This window comes from Gambusia affinis, linkage group LG02 (genome assembly GCF_019740435.1).
Source record: "Gambusia affinis linkage group LG02, SWU_Gaff_1.0, whole genome shotgun sequence".
Lineage (NCBI taxonomy): Eukaryota > Metazoa > Chordata > Actinopteri > Cyprinodontiformes > Poeciliidae > Gambusia > Gambusia affinis.
Genome location: NC_057869.1, coordinates 5,938,686 through 5,962,455, shown reverse-complemented (window position 1 = coordinate 5,962,455; position 23,770 = coordinate 5,938,686). Strand labels below are relative to the sequence as shown.

The following is a 23,770-nucleotide window of genomic DNA, read 5'->3' as shown; positions in this document are numbered from 1 at the left end:
GAGACGTGCTGCACAAATAAAGGTCAAAAGCATTGAGAGGTCCACTCTGACATATTAGATGGATAATGAGTGAAGGCATGGATGTAACACAAGCTCTTTCAGACCTCATCTTTCTTCCTTTTCCTTAACGTCAACATTCAGTGAAATTACAACAGAGGGAAAAAAGCAGGAGAGTGGCTAAAAGCTTGGCTACAAGATGAATCATAATTTCCAGTACTAATGCAAGGACAATGCTGCAGTACCACATTCATACCAATGATGTTGGTCTAAAAGCTATCGTGGGACTGTGTGTGAAAGGAACAGCATTCTAATGACAGCATCAGTCTGAGCAAGGAAGTATTGGGCAAAGACGATTTAGGGGCATTTCTGATCTGCAAGAGCAGCTATGGTGGAATATAATGATGATAAGAAAATGATCATTGAGTTACATGCAGGGAGAGGCTTTGCCATTCTCACCTATCTTTTTGGCAGACGAACAAGTTAAAGGCGTTCTCTGCTCCCAGGAAGTTGTCATCGTCTAGAATTTCCACGGCACTCATCCAGTTTGGATTAAAATCACGGGCAATCTGTGGAAAATATATAAAAAAAGGCATAAGCATGCAGGTTTGTCTTAAGAAATATTGAATAATTAGTTTATTTGCATCTTTTAATATTGCACAAAAAACGATTAAGTAATTCATTAAAAAATATGCGGAATGTGCAATTACTCAATTAATCGTCAGAATAATTGATAAATTAGTTGATTACCGTACTAAAATCATCAGTTGCAAGCTTAATTTTTATTTCTGTTTTTATATTGCAATTTTTTAGGAGAATGCAATTTTTTGCAATTAATTAAATAAAAATTATAGCCGTGAAAAACTGTTGCTTTCTCTGTGCAAATTATAATGAACTCCTTTAATACTGACGAGAGGAAGTCTGACCCATAATCAATAAATTTTAAGCAACGACCTGCTCTATAATTGTGCAGGGAGCCTGTGATGGACACACGATATCTGAGGAGACAGAACGCTCTTTCATCGTTCTCCCTAATGAGTTTGTAATGTGTCCAGTTTGTTTGATTTGTACAAAAGCTCAACTGTAAACTGAACACCTTTACTTAGTTTGTAATAATTTGTTTCCCAATTTTGCAAAAAAGGTGCAAAAGAGTCAATTGACAATGTGGAATAAAAAAAAAACTAATTTAAATGTTTCACTCATATAATTTGCACACCAAAAATTAAGAGTTAAGATAATAAATCTACATTGGGCAGAACTTAGCTCATACAATAAAGCGCTATGGGTTGAAAGTGAAAACTGCTCTGTGATTTTGCATCAAAGCAGCAACACGTAGTCTCCAATTTCCCCACTTTTTCCAAGTCTTCAAGCATTTTCTCCTCACATCTCACCTCTTCAAAGTTGCCCTCCATGGGTTTGTACGCCAGCAGCAGGACAGACCTCATCAGGTCTCCCACCAGGATGAAATCCCCTTTGGTCTTCAGGTAGAGCGCCATGATGTTGTTATAGTGGTTGCACTCGGTCCTCAGCTCCTTCTCGGCCGTCCACTCATACAGACGGACCTGAAAAAGAAAGGCAGCTCTCATTTTAACCGTTATTGTAGTAGGATATTATTAACTTTATGTATATTTCAGTTTCACACTGATTAATGTGTCTGAATCTGAGGTTAATGTCTGCTTTATAAATGAACTTTTACCAGCTAACGAACATGTCATGCTGTGTCAGAAATTGATGGGACAGCCAGGGGTGTGACTCAACTAAGTGTTTTCACTGCATTAGTGTTCATTACACTAACAGCAACTGCCATTTTCATATTAAATGCAATTCTTAATAAATTAGATCAAGCAAAACATAACATCACAACTTTGCCCATCGTATATGACTATTGTGAAAAACACCATGTGTCCTTAAAAACGTTCATGACCAATAATTTTAGAAATTGAAAAATATATTTTGGAACTGGGAATGGCAACTATTCAATTTATCATTCACTGGTGTAAAAAATGCACTAAAATTATATGATGGCAATAAAAAAATGCTTTAATTGTATTTACAAATACAAACTGATCTTTTAGATATTTACTTTTGCTGTTTTAGTCGCTTTTAGTTTTATCACAGTACAAATAAATGCTGTGCTTGGGTTTTAAAATGTCCCTTAAGGCAGTGGTCCCCAACCACCGGGCCGCGGACCAGTACCGGTCCATGGACCAATTGGTACCGGGCCGCGCAAGAAATAATTAAACATGTCCGTTCTGTGTATTGAGTCTGGAGTTGCTTTTATTTTGAAAATCCGAAACTGGATGCCGTCGGTTGCGTCTTGCGCGCCAACATGCAGCAGAATGAGTAAGAAACAACGGCATAATAATATTAAAAATATTATTATGCTGTTGTTATATTAATAAAGTCTTAAACCATTAGTGTTCATCCAAATATGGAGAAACACAGAAAAATAAATAGATTAAAGGGAAGCGTAATCTATATTTTTTAGAGAATAGAATGAATCAACCAGGCTTCAATTAAAGCACAAAATTTTTTTTATAAACACGTCATTTTTAACAGTTTTCTTTGATTGTCTTCTAATCCCTGAAACCAAAATTGAAACATTTACTTCTCCAACCTCATTACATAGTTTGTGTTTTCTTTTTTTGGTAGGTCTTTCTTGTGCTCTAAACATCTGGGAGGAAATTCAAATTGCAGACTGAAACATTTAGTTTTTTTCTTTTTCTTTTTCAGACAATCAAAAGACATATGAGAATTCATGAGTGTTTGTGCATAAGCCTCAAAACTCTCAAACCTTTTTAGCAACTTATTTATTCTTCCATGATTTGTTTATGTTCCGTGTATTAAATTCAATAGACACCAAACTGAAATACAAAACTGTGGAGACTAGAATCCACCTATTTATTTCTCTTTAAGTGGACAATAATAGTGTATTTATGGACAGCTAATTCAGTAAAAGAGTTTCTTTCACATGTTCAGCAAAGGCAGAGTAGGAAAGAAAAGCAGTCGGAAGTGAAAGACTTTGAGCTCCAGAAATGTGAAACCCATGACAATTGTATTCTTGATATCTCCAGATAAAGCTCCCTTTCATGTTTTTAATCCCTTTAATCTATCTGTAGCTGATCATGGATGAGCGTGGTATTATGGGGCAGCAGGGGAAGACTATTTGTTTCACACTATGTCAGGTGATTTCACTCCAATACACATGGGATGGATTTATTTAGACATGGCAAAATATAATTAATAGAACAGTGCTTTTCTGCTTTGAGAGATCATGTGCCTCTTAAAATAAATCTAGGAGAAAAGAAACAGGTCACCTGGAGCTGAACCCATAGACGCACAGGAGAAGGAACACAGCAAATAGTTTGTTGATGCAACTTGTTTTTTTTGGTTTTCTTCTATTTTTTAAAAATCTTAATTAGGTCAAAAATAATAGGATGTAAAATGTTAAGCATTATAACCTCTACAACAGGTCGATGAACATTTAAGACAATCTAGGTGGACGTTTGTAGACAGTTTCAAAGATAGAACCAGATGGTCCACTCTGGAGCTCCAGATTGAGCTAAAATTAGACAAAAGATTTAAGAGAAACTTAAAAAGCACAAAATTTTTACAACTTTTCATTTTCAACTGTGTTCAGGCTCGAAGCTGACAGTAGTTCTCCTAATTACTATTAAGATAACGATGCGAAATGTGAATGAACAAAGGCAGAGAACTAAGACGAAAATCACTGAAAAGTGATATTGGCTTTAGGAAACAACTTCAGGCATTAACTTATGTCCTCTCAAGACATTGTGGCAGTAACATTCCCAGCTCCAACTCCGTTCATAAAGTGAAGGCTTGTATGGCGATTTATCTAGTGAGCAGGAGGACAAATGTTTTCTGAGTGCAGTAGCTGGGAGCATAACAAATCAGGACACCAGTGTTATATATTTGTATTTCACCTTCAGTGAAAAATGATCAATTTTGGAGAAAAAAAATGTTAAATGAAAAGACTAAAAATTCTGGCAGTGTTGAGATAGACAGCTGTAGCTGTCAAAACATTAACGTTCATATACAACCAGATCGCAGCTGCAGTCAAACACTCTTAATCTTGCTAAGAGAAAAAAAACAAAAACGAAATACAGCAGAAGCAAAATGGGTTTTGATTTAAAAGAACTTCTGGTATTTTGTAATGAAATGTAAGGCACAGCCTTGATAAATGTCTTGTTCACCTCCTTGCATACTTGATATTCCTGGCAAAAGTATTTAGGGAATCCAATTTCTGTGTGGCCATTAAGTGACCGCAGATACATTTGACATTTTCCTTTTAAAGAAAAGTTTTCTTTAATTAAGAAATGAACCTCATCCTAGATCTAAAAATAGTCTAAAGGACACTGCAGACCCAGATGACAAGCCATCATACAAAGATGGTGCTAATTTTTATCTTTGTAAGTGACGCCTTAAAGCAGATAACTTAGTTACCTGCCGTAGAAAACATCAGACTTGCTGATTATAATTTACAGAATGTTTTATGGCTGTAAAATGTTAGATTTCCCTTTAAAATATTTTTGTCTTCTGTTTTAGATTTTAAAACATTGTTAAAACAATATGTGGAGGAAAACACTTTAGCGAGAACTCTGTGCCATCACTTACTGTGCTATTTATGCTGGCCAGTAGTTTTCCATTGAACTCCACCATAGAATAGACGGCTCCTTTCACTTCTTTCTCAGCCACGGTTTGCAGTTTCCCTGCAGGAAAGATCAGTCAGTCAGTATTCATTCAGTGAGCTTTCAAAGTGCCACACATGCAACGCTGAGTTAAATTAGCACCTACAAGGTCCTAGAGAGAACAACTGGGAAAGAGATGTGAGAAAAATTTGAAATTGAGACAGTGCTGCATTCAGAATATAAGGCGAAGGTAAAAATCAAGCGCTGGACGAGGATAAACGACATACAAGCAGCGCATTTTGTCAGGAACAGTGTGTGAAAGGAAAAAAAAAACATTGCTGGTGAGAGGGGGGATGTTTGAGAGGAAGTGATAAGAAAATGATTGAGTGAGAAGGGAAACAGGAGCCCAGTAGGACACAGTGTTCTTGCCTAAAATACAATATAGAGTGCAAGAAGGAGAAAATGAAACGGGATGAAGGATGGAGAGAACAAAGCAGGCTGATCTGGGTGAGAGGACAAACATGAAAAGATGAGAAGAATCAAAGAGCACAGTTGGGCTTGTTTGCTGAAACCGTAGAAAAAGCTAAGGGAAGCTCGGGTACTGACCGTCGGTATAATGGAAGACAATGATTCGACCCTGCTTGGGCTCGGGCTCCTCTGGGTAAACCATGGCCGTGCCGACGATGAAGTAAACAGATGGGTCTTTTCCCAGACGACATGACACAATGCTGAGAGAATATTCACTGGGGAGGAACTGATGGGCATGAAGGACTGGCACAAACACAAAACAGGAAAAAAGAGGGCAGAGTGTGAGAACAGATCAAAACTTCTTTACTAAGCTACTTAGAAAGACTAATATTGTGTCATGAATTACCCATGTTAACTGTAGTGACATTTGATCACTAAAAATCAAAAAAAGGCATTTTCTGGATTATTGTGACATATTTGTGTTTTCATACTAATAGAAACGTGACTTCAGCCAAACCGAAGGACCACCTGCTCATCTGATTCCACAAAACAAACACGAAACAAGCAAAACATGATTGGTTCTTGGTTACAGGTCACTGCACAAGAACCTTGAATAAAAACTGCTAAACTACCTCATTAAATGGTGGAAAGCCTCCATTCAAAAAAAGAAAAAAACTGATTTTATTTAATGTTAAGTGAATAGATACTATAAACTGGGTTGTAAATTTAGTAAGGTGCAGAGTATAGTAATGTACTTGTACCTGGTACTGGGGGAAAAACAACAAACAAATAAACAAATAAAAAAAACAGATTAATTGAAATCTCTGTTTTCCAAGATTTAATTTCTGGAAAATCTGGATTTTTTTACACTAATGGTCTCCTTGGGTTTCTATAGGTTCACACTATGTCACCATGTTTTCGGGTATTTATCAATTTTTAAGAAGAGAAAGCAGGTAAAAAAGCTTGAAATTGGAAATCAGATTTGGTATGTCAAGTTCAGAGATTTTATTTCAAAGCCATATCACCCTTTCCTACCAATAGCCCTTGAAGTTTTTCTTTTTTTAATCACACTAGAATCAGATTTTGAAATGTATTTTATTGGCATTTATGTAACATACCAACAACGTGCATAATTGGGACGTTAAGCAAAATAATAGGGACATACTTTTCAAAAGATAGAACTACACACCAGTGACTTTTAAAGGCATTTGGCTACTGTGTGATTATTTAAGGGTGTCGGGGTAACAGAGATTAATAAACACACACCACAGAGGTTTATATTTGGAAAATAAGTTGAATATCATATAATTTTGCACCAAACTTAAATTTATGAACTACTTTGTGTTGTTCAATCACATAAAACCGCTCAGAAATATATTAATGTGTGTGATTATGTTGCAATAAAATGTGAAAATGTTAAGAGGCTACAAAATTGGTGTCCAACACAGTGAACAACAAGATGCCAAAGAGCCGTTGAAACAGTCAATTATTGGTCTTCAATTGGTCAGTAATACAAAAATTTTCATTTACTATTAAAAAAAAGGATGCAGCACACCTAATTTTATCTTCTTATATGGTCAAGTTGCTCTCTTTATGTGATGAGTTTATCTACAAAGTGCCATGAAGAAATGGCTCCAGGAGAAAGAAAATCACTTCAGTGCTTCTTATTTAACTAAATCCATACTGAGGATCCCAGAAGGGATGTGTCTCATAGTTTCTGTCAGAGAAGATTTGGAGTCTTGTGCATTGATTTACTTATTATGCAAAGACAAATGCATCTTCGTTCATCAATATTTTCTCTGAGATATTATTTATCAATCTCTCCTTCACTTCTATCCACCTGAAAGGCATTTTAATAGCTTCATAGCTGTTTTCTAATGAAGATCAGCCAATAACACACTGAAGTAACTGATATACGAAGCGGCTCAAGAATAAAAATCGATGTCTTCTGCATTCGAATGCGTCTCACATAAACAATGTAGTCAGCTGCAGAAATATTGTGCTGAAACAGTCTCTTATTTACATATTGTTAACAGGTGATATACACTAATTTATGAGGGTAGAGCAGCAACCGGCCTTTTAAAAGGAAGTCTTGGTGCAGAAATAAAATCTGCAATGCAAAACAGAAAGGAGCAGGAAGCAGTCACCTCCACTTGGCTTCCCTATAAAATGTGTTCATCATTAATTTAGAAATTGCATACAGATATATGCGTACTTTTTATTCCTGGTTTTAAAGACTGAATAAAGAATTAACACCAAACTGTAGTAAGTCGTAAAAACAACCCAAGCATTTTAAATGTAAGAAATTTAATAAGGAAATTTTCGTTGATTAAAATTGCACAGTCATTATGAGATCAGGAAAATTTTGTTTAGATCAACTATTCCTCCAAGCTGAGAGCATTTAGCCACTAGACGATTCGCACGGATGCAGCAGTCGAGTTCAAATGGAAATGCACCCTCGGCTGTCTCACCTTCAAAGGTGTGTTGATCCACAACGAGCAGACTGTGAACCTCCACCTCCTCACCAAAGGAGGTCTCATGTGGAGAAGTGCTGCTGGGGAAGAGCTTGCTGGAGCTCACGCTGCTGGAGAGCGCCTGTAGAGGTACGAGACGGGATGCAGAGAGAGAAGTGAGGGCAAAGACAAATGTGATACATGACAAAAAAAAAAAAGAAAAAAAAAAAGACTAAAACAGAAACTGCACAATACACAATGTGTCTGCGTGGGAAGCACCAACGGCAGAGTCGGCACCATCTGCAGCAGCAGATGTGCGGCATCGGAAATCAGGTAAACATCATTCTGGTCATCAGATGTGAGAGGCTCAGCGGCGGTAAACACAAACAAATGAAAGTACACACCTGTCCCCTTTGGAGAATCTATAGATACGAGCCGGACAGGTAGCACATGCACATGGCTGAGAGGACTTTCTAATTAACTCTCCAGCTAATCTGATTGTTTTGAAATGCTGGCAAGTAATTTTTTAAATAAAAATATTTAAAGTTGACTTAATTAGGGAAAAATGTTTTCATAGATGGTTCTGTCTGTATTGCGCTACGTTCTTACTAAAGAATGGTTTGAGGTGCATCTGGCACAAAAACAGCAATTCTGTTTCTCACATAAGGAAAATTTAGACAGACTGCTTGTTTTTTTTCCATCTCCCAAAATATTTGGCATGTCATTTAGATGGAATATTTATTTACTAAACCATATGCACATATTTTTCAACTTAATTATAAAAAATTAAGTCTGCTCCAAGTAAAAATAGGAAATTATGCTTAATTAATGGGAATAAACCGCTGAGCTAAAATATGATACTTTATAATTAAGGGTATTTTCAGGATGAATCAAGAAAAGTATTTAGCATACACAAAATAGTAAATTTATTTTCATAAATCATTCTCACAACAAAATTGTGAACTTCGGCCTATTTTAATTTGCCTGGATAGCATGCTGTCTCCAAGACAAAATAGTCACAAAAACAAAAACAAAACAAAAAAACCCCACACAATTTGGCTGACTCTCCTTAATGATGCTAAATGTCATTTTTAAGGGTTCTTTGGTGGGCACTGAGGTTGCTATTTGATAATTATGAACATGACCTTCATTATGGAGTGTTTTCCAAATAATATTCTGATAGTGCTGTAATTCAGAACTAACAACATGGGCTTCAGACTGGGAAAGTTGTCTCTTTTCCAGGCTGAACAATTGGTAGGATTATTGCTCCCATTATCTTTGTGTACTCTGCTTTTTCACACCATGGAAGGTTTCAGCAGCTCCAGCTGTGTTTGCTCTTGTTTCCATCTGAACTGAGCCACTAAAACTTTACTTATTTTTCTTTCCAACCAAAGAGTACACCTGGGCCAACAATTCTCATCTCAGCTGAGCTTTTTTGAGGTTACGATCTTTGAGTAATCTTTAATTCCCTAAAGTAGAAAGTTGTGTCTTTATTCTGGGTGTAATCGTTGACAAAATTATTGCAGCAAATTATTCCTGACACAGAAATCCTCATCTACGCTCATCAATAGCAAAGCCGATATTACCTTAACGTATTCTTCTTTTTTATATGTATAAAGTTCTATTTTTCCAACGCTGCTCTATTTAGCTATTCCTGAACATAACATTTCTCTATATTTATTAATACCATTTTGTTTTATCTATTTAACCTGTATAGCAGGAGGCCTTTTGAGGTCGAATCTCCTTTTAGAAAGAGAAGTGGCAAAGAGGTAATAGAAAGTACTCCTGGGCCACTGTTGTTGTGTAATTTTCCTGAAAGTAGTCGTTTAAAAAGCATTTTTTGCTGCTATTAACTTCTTGTCTTGTATGTCATCAAAAGTACTGTTTTGTACAAAAGTACAGTCTCAATGCCACCTGGTCATGACAGCAGACTGAACCTGGTGGAAGATTTTATTTTTGTCTTATTTAAAGTAAGCGGTATCTCTTTATTGTCACCATATGCTTGCTTAGAAAGAAGAATTTGATAACCTTTTTACCATATTGAAGTCTATGATCAAAGTAATTTGACTGTATTGTAACATATTTAAATTAACTATGTGGAATCTGACTAAATTATAAGATTAAAATTAATAGGATGGATCTGATTTGTACCAAACTGGATTCTGTTTAATTCAGTATGAAATTAACTGGTTTCTCTTGTAAGGACTCTTAAATTGACATTTGTTATAAAATGTGTTTCTTTTACATTAACTCATATCTAAAAAAAAAACAAAAAAAATTTATTATGAGAAGTAAATGCATTCAAGTTCTTAGTTGGCCGGATTGCTAATACAAGACAGCAAAATCAGTCCCATGATGCAGTACCTGAGTGCTTGCACTAGGCCGTACAACAGACGTGGTGCCGCTAACATCCTGGATCTCCACCCGGCTGGACAGAACCCCGAAACATTGCGAAACCTCCTGGTAACAGATCCGCCTGATAGTGAGATGGAGACAAGGAATTGCCATAAATATAAGCTAAAGTAGTATAGACAATAAATTGAGCAGTTTTTGCCATTAACAAGGTTGAAAAAAATACAGTTACTACAAATGAGAACATATTTTGTGATAAAAGCTGTGAAGCATTGAGGTTTTTTTTCCCCAACTTATTGTTTGAATAGAAGACTGACCTTGGAGACTCGTAGAGGGGAACTGTGCGAATATGGAGTTTTTGAATTTCATCAATGGTGCCGATGGTCAGTGTGCTGTTGTTAGCCAAAGCCAGACTAAAGAAATCACAAAAAGAGAAACACCAACAAAAATAGTAATTTACAGGGGAGAAAAGAAAGAAAGCCAACAAAAAAGGAGGATAACAGTTGCCTGTCCTACAAATCCAAATAGATGACTTGTATAGGTCAATGCAGTATGCAGAAAACGTATGCAGAAAGCTGCATATGCTAAAACAAAGTGCTCGTATAGATCACTCTAAAAACAAACAGGAAGGAGAGAAAACACTGTGGTAGCAAAAAAGTTTCCCTGCTGACCTGTCTGGGTAGCCCTCAGAGTTGAGTGGGCACATGTAATTGACTTCCTTCAGATTTACGTTGGAAAACACCAACTTGTGGTTGGATGAGTAGATAACAGTGGGCCGGTCGGAGCAAGCGAAGACGTTTGAGGTGGACAGCGATCTGAAGGTCCGCAGCACGGTGGGCTGTGTGCCAAGAGTGACCTTCTTACGCTCGCTGAGGGCTCCTGGGAAAACAGAATGAAGTCAAGGTGTATATTTAACTCTAGGTGGAAAGGTGGCTGTTCTAGTTGTTGTTAAGGTCAGAGGAACAATTTGCAGTAATGTTTGTCCTTGTGTGCTCAGCAAGCCCTGAGCTTTGTTTAGAGCCACCTGCCTTTACTGGTTTTATCTCGTTTATAATTCGAGTGCAGTAAAGGCATATATGGCATACTCAGCATAGGCCCTGGCTCTGTCTTTTGATGTTCTGGTCTTCTCTCCCCTCTAACTAACATACTATGTCTGTGATCCTGTGATCTGAGCAAACCAAAGTTAATGAGTACATTTATATGCACACTCATACTGCAGTTTCTGCCTTGGTTTTATTCAATTTAGAGCAAGAAGTTTACAGGAGATGTGATCGGATTATTTTCAAATCCCTGTGTACGTTCCTGCAGCATTACCCCAGTCCTGAGTTGGGGTCTGAACAGGCGTTTCTTACTGTCTGCAAACAATTGGAGGAAAACCGTCTATTTATTGTTTACTTGGCTGAAAGAAAACTCATCTGCAACTCTGGTATTTGATTGATTGTCAACACCACTTCCAAAGTTGCAGCACTTCTCTTTAGTCATGAGGCAGAATAGTATTTCATACAGATGATATGACAATACAACGTCATCTTGTGCACTGAGGAAATTATGTTATAATCTGTAATGACAATAAGATGCAGCTCTAATGGACTACATTTTAACACTTGACTGCACTTTGAAATCTCATCACTTGTTAATGTCCTGAGGGGTAAATAAAGTTGGATGCAACTTATGTACCATTTAATGTGCAAATAATGAAACAAGAACACAGAATTAATCTGGTTTACCATGAGAAGTTCATAACAGTTCTCAAAATTAGAAGGAAAAAAAAGCAGCCAATGGGTGTATTAAAACAACTCAAAGTTAATTTATAGCTGGTGAAATCTGTGGTGAAATGTCTTTTTGTTGACAATTGTCCAATTATATGCATTCAAGTGCAAATTTTGACAAAATGAAACTGTTTTATTGGCATCTTTTGGCTTCCTTGAGCCACAATAAAAGAGTGCAATGCGTCTTACTGAACAATATATTTACCTACAGACAGCTTACAGTTAGCTGAAATAAAAAACAAACAAAAAATAAAATAGGGTGGACCAATAAAAAATGTTTATACCTGTGTCCAAATTAAAGGAAGACTGAAAACTGCTCTTGTACCTTAGCAAATTACTCGTTACAGTTTTAATTAGATGAGATGGGCTTCGTCCTCATGAAAACAAAAACTAAACGTTTTAAACTATGACTTTCATGAAGAATTTAAGAAGCATGCTTTCTAAAACCTTCACACTGAGAGAGTCATGTCCGCCAGCTTCTAAGCAACAAATATGATGCCTTTAGGGATTGTCTACAGAACCGGCTCAAGGATTTAAGCGTGAATACAAAAATGGGCTAAAACTGGCCTTGAATGCAATAAATTCTTAATAATGCTGCTCCTCTGCTACTCGGTGTGTAAAATATAAAATGTTCTTCTAACACATTTCCTGCAAAATCTACAAAGATGATGCAGAGTGGAAACTGGTAAAAAAGAAAGTTAAAAATGTGAAAATGAGTTTAGGTTTTCCTATTTCAATATCTTCTCCTTTTGCACAACATTTATGAATTATTTATAATTTATCAATGACATGTACTTTATTCTCCACATTTTATTTATATATTGAAAGTATTCCTGGTTTAAAGCTTTTGTATTAAACCTTTAGTGCATCGGGCCACTGAGTTAATGCTGCCATTGACAGTGTAGTATTTAGAGCTGCAACAAACCATTATTTTATTAATAATGGTTTATTAATAATTATTCTGATGATGAATTGGATTAGACAACTGGCACATTCAGCAGACCTTTTATTTAACCATTTAAGCCTTTTTATACTTTACTGTAAACACATAAAACAATGCAAATTATTATTATTGCCTTTTTGAGTCTGTCTACTTTAGTTAATGACTGATTACTAAATTAGTTGACAATTATCTAAATAATGGAATAATCTGATTAATCCTTTCAATCCTAGTAATATTTATTTTCCATTGGAAGCACTCCTGGCTAAGAGCTATAATTAATTATTTATAATCAGATATAAAGTTCACATGTTCAACTCATACAGTGCATTAGGATGGCGTCTGTTGGTAACCAGCTTAAAGATACTGAAGTTCTTGGATTTCTAAAGCCTTTAGAGTTATTTTGTGATAAAAGCTTCACTGGTAGTCCTACAGCTCTGATTGAAATAATATTCCTATAAACAGATCAATCTAAAAATGCAACATTCTCAGATGTAATGGGCAGAGCGTTTGTGTTGGTGAACCTACCAGTCTGTAGGTCAAGACCAAAGTAGAAGAGTGCTCCATCTCCCAGGGCACACAGCAGGTAGTAGCTGCCTTCAAAGGTGGTCATTAGGATGGAGCGAGGGATGATCTCTGAGGACATAAACAAACCGCTCATTTAGTTTTCTTCTGCAGGGAATAGTTACAGCATCACGGCGCTAAATGACTGCCAAGCAGTCTTTGTGAGGGGAATTTTATAGGGTTTCTTCATAATTACATACTGCAGGATAAACTTTCTTCTTTCACTTTGTACTGTTTTCTCTGACTCAAAGCCGTTTTACATCTGTGGAACTTTCTCTAAAAAGTAGCAGCTACATTTTTAACTTTGAAATTAAGAAATTTGATCATTCTAAAGAAATTATGTGTAGCAGACCAGCAAACAACATCACCAAACAAGAAAAGAGAAAAAACATTCAACAGTAACAAAACCATCAACGAGTAAAGATGGACAGAGTGTTTGAGAAAATTCTCGGCTTACAGTGACATAATAAAAAGGTCAACTTTCAAAGTGTTACATAAACTTTCTACTTCCAAGTTTTCCAGTCCAGGTCCTGCAGACAGGCTACAGAAAACCCTTCTTAAAAAGAGAGAAAGAAATGCAGGCAAGTTTAAAAGGCTTAAAGATTAAACAACTGCCAGTCAAATACAGATGGAGAAATTGCAGCAGCATCGAGGGAAAGCAGGAGAGCATTGCAACAGAAAGGTAGAATCCATACAACATCCCTCCAGCATGTTTTAAAACCCATTCTGTCCAGCTCCTGAATTTTGAAACAAATTGAGTGATAAGCTAAAAACACAAGCATTTTGTTTTCTTCTTTCTTAATTACCTCTAAAGCTGAAGTGATAAAAATAAAATCCTTCTTAAGTAAAATTAGAATGGTTTGAATCACAAATAGCTGCACAAGCAGGCTGCAGTGTCTATCCTAAGGTTTACTTTAACATTTATCTTTAAAATGAAGGGTATGAAGTCTGCCTCACAAGATGCTGCCCACATCCTAAAACGCAAATAAATCCTCACGAGCAGACAGAAAGTCTCCTCCCTGAAGCTGACAGAACAGCTCGCTCCTATAGAGCTGCAGCCAAAATCATTCAACCTCACACAGCAAATAAGGTTTACTGGGAAAAGTCTAAAATATTCAAGATTTTTGAAATATACATATTACAAAGTAACTGCTAAAATAGTTAAATATTACAAGAAGGTTCATCAAAACCAAACCCAAGTCATCATTTGGCTTTTAATGATGACTGAAATCCCAAAATTATTCATGAGATCACATATAAGACGTGTTTCACGGGATTGAGATCAGGACTCCAAGATGGCCACTCCAAAAGATTAAGAGTTTGTTATTCTTAAGCGACTCTGCAGCTGTGATCTGGCAGCTCCTTCTTCATAAAATGTAAACAGAAATAGAATCAGACTTTAGAAGTTGAAGTTGATTTCTCTTTGCAAGATACCAAAAGCTATTTCTCTCACATTAGCTTTTTTGGTATGCGTTAGACTTCACCTGCACATTCACACCTCCCCAAATGAATCAAACTTTCTAGTTTCAGTTTCATTAAAGCACACTAAATAGGCCTGGTGTGGACGCACCGTTAATGTCAGACAAAGATAAAGAAAATAAAGGTTAGTCTTCTTACATAATACATGTAAACATTTGTGTTTCACAGTGTATGTATAAACATCATATAATAATCACAGAAATATGATATTGGTTTGTTTTACAAACCGTTAGGTGTTAGTTTCCATGTCTTTTACTCTTGCATATCTGATTTTGCAGAACTAAGCACTAAACTATGCAACATAATACACCCAGCTTCATTTGACAACATCTCTACTGGCTCCCATGTCAGACTGATTTCCCTTTTTCCAGTACGCTCAGCTCTATTTTCCCCTCTCACCTCCGCCCAGCATTTCCTTGTGCAGAGCTGTGAAACAGGGCAGTTTGAGCACACGTGCAGAGATGTCGGTCCACAGTCCCACAGCGCAGAGCGTGGACTCGTTGCCACCCTCTCCCAGAGGTGTGATGTCCAGGCAGGCCACCTCATGCTCCATCTCTATAGTGCTGAGGAGTAGAAAGAGGAGATGAGAAAATCATAAGTTAGCTTCCGCGCAGGTACCATGGAGGAGTGTGTGTGCATAACAGCAGACAGAGATGCATAGAAATAGTTGGGGATAACGGTGTCAATAACACTGAGCAAGACTTTTGATACATTTTTCATCTCATGTCAGCTGCAATTTGTTAAATATTCAAACAATCAGACGTTCAGTCATGCATTAAGGTCAGATTAAAAATTTAGGACAATGTAATTGTCTGTTTTAATAACATTTCCAACAATTTAAATTTTTTATTTTATTTTTTTCTCCAAAATAATACCATCGGTATTAATATCTCAAACTAGATGTACTAAACTAGATGTAGTTTTACAAATAGACAAAAACACTGGACATACTGGTACAAACCAATAAAACATTTGTAAAGTTACACTCTGCCCTATCTCACTGTAAATTGTCCAAATGATTCCTATAAGCAATGTAAAGATAATGAATATTTTCAATTTGCTGAGTCCATGCGCCTCAACTGCTTCTGACAGGAGAGTCTTCAACATGCGATTAAGCAAGCTACGCATGTGTAACATTCAAACTAGTTTGTGCCCCAGAGCAAACCAGCACGTTATTGATGCAATCCAAACACTTCTTCATAGCCCTGATGAGTCGCTTTTATCATTTACAAGCACTCAAACACGAAACCAAACATTGTGCTTCAAGCGGCCCTGTTGGCCCTTTTACAAGCTGTTTCTTTCTCAAAGAGAGAAAAAAGACAAACAGAAAAAAAGAAAATATATTTTGCATATTCTGTTTATCGGAAAGGAAAGCAAAGATAAACATTTATGCACTGTGATGGTCTGAAACACCTTGAAGCTGCACTCAGATAAAAACAACAAAATGGCGTGCCTCAGGACCTCTTACCAGGCCTTCAGGCTAACATAAAACCTCAGTCTTCAAACTGAAGGCAGGAAATTCATGGATAATGACCCATTAACAACGAGTTTAAAAACATTTAACATTAAAGAGTTACTTTGGTGCATTTAATAAATAAACACAAATTCATTTCTTTATTACAGCGGGAAGCTATTTCTACACAAGGTATACCACAGAGCACAGTGTGTTCTCATTATGCACTGTGTACTAATGGATGTACAAGCATCACTTCCACTATCACGCATTATGATTATGATTGTATCAGCCTTATCATAGCTGATACAAGATTCATGCTTTTATTTGAGGTATTGGTTACAAATTTAGACATTAAAAGATTCTGCGTTTTTATCTAATAACAAATCTGAAATTACATAAAATCTGCAGCAAGTTATTTGATAGAGCTAATAGTTCGGAATTACCAAATTAGAGACAAACATTGACTTGAACTAAATGCCAAAGAAGGAAATCAGTAAAAATAAAAAATAAAATGTTTTTTCTTTGCAAATTGGATTAAAGCCACATATTTTTGACTAAAAATCTTAATCATCCCTCATCAAGTTTTAGAAAGTGTAAAGATTAGCAGATCAAACTGTTCACTTGTTCATCATTATATTTAATAAGAAAACATCTTAACAAGTAAAAATCTATATTTAAGACAAACTTTTTGAATTTGCTCAAGCTATCTTTGAAATTAAAACTGTTTTGACCTGAGCCCTTCAGCTGTATGTCGTGAGTGATTCCTCGGGTATTCCTACCTGATCTGTTTGAGCTCTCCTGCGAGGATCTGCAGGTAGTACAGGGCTCGTCCCACAGCAAGCACCACTTGTGTGTGATTGCAGGCGGCTACGCTGATGTTCTTGCCCTGCGGTTCCTTCCATTCACTAACCAAGGCCTTGCTGTCCTGGACCACCAAGCGCACAGAGCCTGATGTGATCTGGAGGGACACAGAAACTTTAAAAAAGAGCAAAGCTTTTCTTGTGGAGCTTAAGAATGAAATCTTTAAAACGGAGAAAGAATTTTTAATAGAGTTGGACAGAGCAAAATAAACAAGCTATTGATTGTTGAAGGAGATACTGAAACAATGTTTTAACAGAATTACCTATATAGCAGAGACACACTGAATGTTGAAAACAAGATGAAAGTGGAGCACAAACACACTGCTGCCTGATTTAATAGGAACTCTCAGAATGTATTGTTCTTTATTGGAAAATTAGGTACTTAAATCTGACAGTTCATCAAAAATGGCTTTTATTAGACTGCTAATATTGTGTATTTTTATATAAAATATACAATAAGGAAACACTCATCTTTGTTTTGTTTTTTTACAAACATGTTTATCAGTTGTTTATTTTCCTCCAACTGAATCTGTAAAAGCTTGAGAATACAGCGCCTGAGGCTAAAGGAAAACACACATTTATTATTCTTAACTGTAATGATTTAAAAAGAGCCATGCAGCAATGAAGAGACAAAAACAAAAGAAAAGGAGGTATAGAGACCTCATTATTAGATTGCAGCAGGTACAGAGAGGAGTGGAACTAAAAATGGAGGTGTTGCACTGTTTGAAAGGCCCGTAATACGGTTGTGTAATGAGATGTGAAAGCAGCATATATTTGATACAAGATGCTTAATAGAGTCCTTGAAATCAGCTGCAGAAGATGGAGAACAAAATGGTTCAGGTTTGTTTTACTTTCCATGCAAAAATGAAAGAGCTTGTTTTAATTTCTATGACTGTTTAAGCTATCTTATTTTTTTTTTATTCATGTGTTCTTTATATCCTGATGGTGTGTATCAGTATAGTCGCTAAATAAATTTGGAGATTTATTTTAAGAAAAATTGGTGCCCTTATGAGGGTGTTTTAACACAATCTTGCTTTAAGCTACAAACTTTCATCTCCATGCCCACACACTGAAAATAAAATGCTACACAAGCTATTTCTACATTGTACACTACTTCACTTTTTTATTTATTTTTTTTTTACCATAACTTTTTTAATTGGTGGAAGGCATTAAATATGGCTGATTTTGCTGATATAAGGTAACAAAACAATTTTGGGCAAGATTTGCCTGGGAGAACATTGAAAAGAACATGTTGGGCAAACTCCAACAGTGTAATTAAGTGCCTTGCCAAAGAAATAACAACCTTTGATTTATTTTATTGGGAATTTTTCATGTTGCGTATAAAAATTTGCATTTTAATGTGATATGTAAGTAGCATATAATTAAAGTGGAACCATGATGAAAGGTGGAATTGTATTCAGTTCCCCTAGAGTCAATACTTGGTAGACTCAATTTTCTCCCCATTCTTTGAAAAATAACCTGAGATAGACTGGATGGACAGCTTTTATGAAAAGCAATTTACAAACCCGATAGTTTTGTATTTAGTTCTGGACATTGACTAGGCCATTCTAACTTGCAACTATTTTCTTATTTACACCAGGGATGGCCAACTTCAGTTCTCAAGAGACAGTGTCCTTTGTGTTTTAGATATGTCCCCGCTGCCAAACACAGTAGAATCCATGGTTGATATACTTCCTCTGTATTTTATCAAGTTCTGCAAAGGCTTCATAATGAACCATTGATTTCACTCAAGTGTATAAAACCAGGGGTGAATCTAAATCACTCGATTTGCACCTTTCCTTTGTGACTCTGGTTTTGTGGTTGCTGTCCTGCTGCAGAAACAGCAGTCAAGCCAGGAATAATTTTCAACAACTTATTGCTTAATGTACATGAATATGCTTTTATGATGCTGTTTGTTCTCTTACGTTTTCTAATAAACCTTTACAGACCAGCTGTTTTCATACCAACACTAATTAGACAACTTGTGAAGGGAAACAGTTGCTCCCTATTTGCTGAGGCTGAACATTTATATTCAGCCTCAACATAAAGAGGCTGAATATAAATTTATATTTGTTCTATTTTAATTTGTGAGTACAGCTTCATACCACTTATAATTGTCTTAACTTCACAATTATGAGGTATTTAGAAATGACTTATCAGAGCTTAATGAAAGCTAAAACGATACAAAACACGGAAAAGTTAAAAGGGTATGAATAGTTTTGCAAGAATGATGCAATAGTGATAATACAATTGGTTTATATCAAACTTGCAGCCTACAAATTTCCTAAGAGAAAATAATGCAACCCCAGTTAGCAATGATAATACGATGCCAAACGCAAACGACTAGAGACCCTTTGACAAACAAAAATGTGATGCTTTTTATTTAGTTTTAAATCAAATGTAGTTCTATTTTCATCTGCAACAAAATAAATATGCAGCAAAACATCTCCATGGTAGAAATATGTGTTGTCTCACAAGTGTGACACATATCTCATAGTTGTTGCATTTATGACCAGTTCCGCTGTTAGTTCCACATTAACTTGTCTGAGCTCTGATTTGTCCCCTTTGAGGGGAGTACGTAGGCCTTTCTTGATACTCAGCATTGTTTAAAAGCTGCGCCTTTACATTCCGGGTCTTATAGAACATGCTGAGGAAGAAGGCACATTTAGCCTGCTTGAACCTGTTTACCAGAATAAGCTGCACACCGTTTTTACAGTGAGGTTAATTAAAACTGCAAGGCTGGTGCAGGATGATGGACCAAAATAATGAGTTGCACCGATGCTAAAAAGCTGCAAAGGCCTGCAGAGTCAGGCATTATGCACATCATGCATTATAAACAATGCTTTCATGTTACATGAAATAATTTTATTTATAGTTCATACAAAAGTACTGTGCACACAGATTTTTATGTACCTATATATTTAAAAAGACAAATTTGTGCATCCTGTTGTGGTTGATTCATTATACTGCTGTAAACGAACTACTACACAAGTTTTCTGTTATTGTCAATGTGACAGCTAAAGGAAAAACAAAATATTTCTCATTCTGAAACTTTAAAAGATGAATTTAAATGAAAATATACTTCTATCAAATTAGTTTATATTAGCCCTAAGGACAGAGGTGTAAAACCACTTTTAAAACCTGAATAATATAAATAACTACTTTCATTGCGAGGTAGTAGAAATCTTAACATATTCTAGTATTAAAGCATGAGCAGAGCTGTCACAAGACCCTAAATATTTATTTGTTAGAATGGCCTGCAGGAATGATCTTCATTAAAAAAATACAGGTTTAAAGTTGAATTAAATGAGGCACAATACACTACAGGCAAGTATAAAATTAATGAAATCTTTTTGCTGCCCTTATACTTTGGACTATCTAAACAAATCACTTAAAAATCTGATTCAGCATAGTGTTCAGAAAATAATCAAAGGTCACAATTAAATTTAGAAATTAATTCTGGATTTTTGGGACGATTAAGTCGATTTTAAGTTGGAATGAGTAAAGACTGCAAATAAGATCAACAAACCTCTTCTGTTTTTCAGATTTAAATATTTTTAGATAGTCAAACATAGACTTTGATAGACAAAGAGAATCAGAGTCATCCTTGATGACATATCACTTTGTGGATCACATACTGCCTGGAGAAACTGAGTGGAAAATGGTTTTGGGATCAGATTTTGAATAAAATGCAGTAATGATCCATATATCTTTAATAATTAAAGCCTCGTAATCACGGAGACGCTTTCAGTAAGGCTTAATATTGATGGGATCAGCAATTTTAATTGTTGTTGTAATTTATATCTGAGGACATAAAGATCTTTGGCACAACTTCACCTACTTTTACTGCATGGAGAAAGACAGAAACCTCAATGAGTCTTACTACCTCGGCCTCCACAAAAACACTGAAATCAGAAGGCCCTGCTTTATTTGTTTAACTATCCCCACTAAGTTTGACTGATTCTATTTATGTATTTGAATGCAAACAATATAGAACATTGATATTCAGGATGGGTTACAAACCTGAATCAGCTGTTTGTGTGCAACATTTCCACAGTAAAATGTCTGCTGGTTGTCCACAAAACCTGGCAGTTCAGTTTCCTCAACTTCTTCTCCGCTCAGCATCAACACTCTGGGAGGGGAAGAGGAAAAAAAAAGTTACAATATACTAGATTTCTGCAATCAGACTTTATGCCACAAATATCCAGCAGGTTGCACAGTACGCCCTCACCTCGTCTGACCCACGAAAGACAGTACCAACATATCATCTGTCTCCCGGCCTGCCTCAGAGCGAAGCGGCCACAAACCTGGAGGGGAAGGATTCAAGGATAAAATGTAATTACAGTACCATTCTGCAGTGATCGAACTCAATATTTAACTATTCTATCTGTTGACTGCAAACATTTTTGAAGATGAATCGGCTGCAGATTCTTCTCAGAGAGCAAATCGATAGGCAAGTAAATAATTGTCCCTCCTGGCAAAATAAGGGGGCAGGCCAGCAGCTGGGACTTTCGGGGCAGCCGGTGTCAATAAACAGCTGAAGCCTAACAAGTGCAGGCAAACCTTTTAGTGCCCTGTGTGTCTTGTTTAGGCATCAAACAAATCCTTAGAGGAACCTAATTTTGCGGAATTAAAAAGGTGGTTAAAACCCAACGTCATTTCTCACTTGACAGTTTCCCCACAGCGGACGCCGGAGAGTTCTTCGGTTCACTAAATGGAAACAAATGTCTCCAAAACTCGACACTGGCAACTTTCCTGGCGTTTGAAAGCAACATGCCAAGACCTATGACATGCTTGCCATCTGCTCGGTCTCGGGTGCCAAGCTTGGATGAGCAAACAGCTGGCACCTTGGCTGATGGGGCAAACAGATGTGCAGGTTGAAGTACCTTTACTGGCGAGTTGGTGGAGGGTTAAGGGCTTGATAAAGTCACGACTTAAGAGGGAGCTGCTGTATGAGACAGAGGATTCAACAAACAGGGGACACAAACCTTTGATTCCCGGCAGGTCGATGCTGGCATGTTCGTGAATTCCAATGCCATTGCGGATGATCCGCAGAGAACCCTCCTTGAACGCTCCAGAGCATGTCACCAGCTGAAAACCATAGAGAGAGATAAAGTCACAGAAAAACAGCAGCTTGAGTTCTCCGTTCTTAAATTCTAATAAAATCCATCTACGTTTTATGACAAAAGTGAAGATTGCAGGCTTTTATAGCTGAGAATTAACTTAAAATGTGAGTGCTTGGTGACATTTGAAAGAAAGGCAAACTAATGGATCAAATCACAAGCAATTAACTTCGGCGTTAGTTAAAGTGAAAAATATTTCGGAAGCTGAAAGTCATTATTCTTTTTTCAGAAGATCTTAGTATTTTAAAATAATGATTTGTTTTGTTTTTAATAAACAATATGTCGTTTCATGTGAATAGGCGCAGCTTACGTTATATAAAGTAGTGATAGATTTTCAGTGTTTATTGATGCTATGACTTCAGCTAACAAAAATGTCACAATTTAGTTTCTGAGAAAATTTTAATTTTACATTAGACCACTAAAAGACATTTTTAAAAGACAAACGTGGTCATGTTATGACCCCACAATGTCAAAAATGCTTTTCTTGGGCTGCTGGTTAGATGTTCAAAGTCCTTTTTTTGTTTTAAATTTGGAAATCAAGGCCTGAGTGTTTAGATGAAGAGTAGAAAGACACACAATCCATGTTTTGGATTGTGTTTGAGGTCCAATGTGAAGCTTCTGATGATTTAGGGATCCATGCCATCTGTTGGTGTTGGTTGACTGTGATTTTGTCACATCTAACGTCTACCAAGAAGTTTCAACCGCCCCTCTGATGAAAAGCTTTATGTAGTAGGAGTTGGCACTTGCCCACGCTGACAAAAGTGTCAGAGAAAGATTAGATTACATGATTAGATTAGTGTCATATATAAAACACTTGGTTATGAATTCATCATCACTGTCTTTTTCTTGGGTTTATTGGCAGTTGACAAACAACTATTTGGTGTGTATTACCTACTCTAACTGGAGGGGGGTAAGAGTCAGAAAGGTAATATAGTTCAGGTGTACTTAAAATGATTATGGTTATGTCAGTTTCTACAACAAAGGGGAAAATTATTTACATTTGCATACTTTACTTCAATTTTAATACAGAACTCCATATTGAGCACAGGTATTATTATAGTATTGTTTCATTTTCAGATATTTTGCTGCTCAGAAAGGTTTAAGTGTACACCATTAAAGTAATGTGGACCACCATACTGTTAAGATGTGCAGGAAAACTTTAAGAACTAAATAATATTTCAAATTATTAATTGGCAATCCAATGAATTATCTGCATGCTACTTATTACTAAATCAATACTGAAGTATTTAAAGCAATTTTGAATCGAAACAGAATTGTAATTGAAAGAATTAAAATTGAATTATGGGGTTTTTAACAATACTCAGCTCTTTGTGTAAGCCATGACTGTTATAATCCCACAGAGAATCTACATAATATGAGTTTAAGTTTTTAAATTTATTTTTTTAAAATAAATTACTTTTATGAGGAGATTCTATATAATTGTCAAAATCTTCAAAACTTTACGCTGAAACAAATTAAAATGCAACATGTCTCTCCAGATGCATGTTCCGGTAGAAGAGCCGTCACCTATCTGCATTTCAGCAGCTCTGTGCTGAATCGGTTCACTGCAATGCTTCTGAGACCGTCATTAAGAAACATGACAGCATTATGATCCAACACCACAGAGGTTAATAAATCTGCTTTTCTGTGCAGCCTGACT

At 36.3% G+C, this 23,770-nt stretch overlaps 1 protein-coding gene across 1 annotated transcript in view; it reads right to left on the bottom strand.

Moving 5' to 3' along the window:
- ddb1 (damage-specific DNA binding protein 1) overlaps positions 1-23,770 on the bottom strand; it is a 44,675-nt gene that overhangs the window by 7,435 nt on the left and 13,470 nt on the right. Inside the window, exons 10-23 of the mRNA XM_044142574.1 lie at positions 21,976-22,078; positions 21,219-21,294; positions 21,011-21,119; positions 16,907-17,085; positions 15,071-15,234; positions 13,157-13,264; positions 10,591-10,798; positions 10,237-10,332; positions 9,932-10,043; positions 7,586-7,709; positions 5,253-5,417; positions 4,633-4,727; positions 1,389-1,559; positions 457-566 (exon numbers count right to left, since the gene is read on the bottom strand). Coding sequence (XP_043998509.1) covers positions 457-566; positions 1,389-1,559; positions 4,633-4,727; positions 5,253-5,417; positions 7,586-7,709; positions 9,932-10,043; positions 10,237-10,332; positions 10,591-10,798; positions 13,157-13,264; positions 15,071-15,234; positions 16,907-17,085; positions 21,011-21,119; positions 21,219-21,294; positions 21,976-22,078 — 1,820 coding nt within the window. The remainder of the gene's footprint in view (positions 1-456; positions 567-1,388; positions 1,560-4,632; positions 4,728-5,252; positions 5,418-7,585; positions 7,710-9,931; positions 10,044-10,236; positions 10,333-10,590; positions 10,799-13,156; positions 13,265-15,070; positions 15,235-16,906; positions 17,086-21,010; positions 21,120-21,218; positions 21,295-21,975; positions 22,079-23,770) is intronic.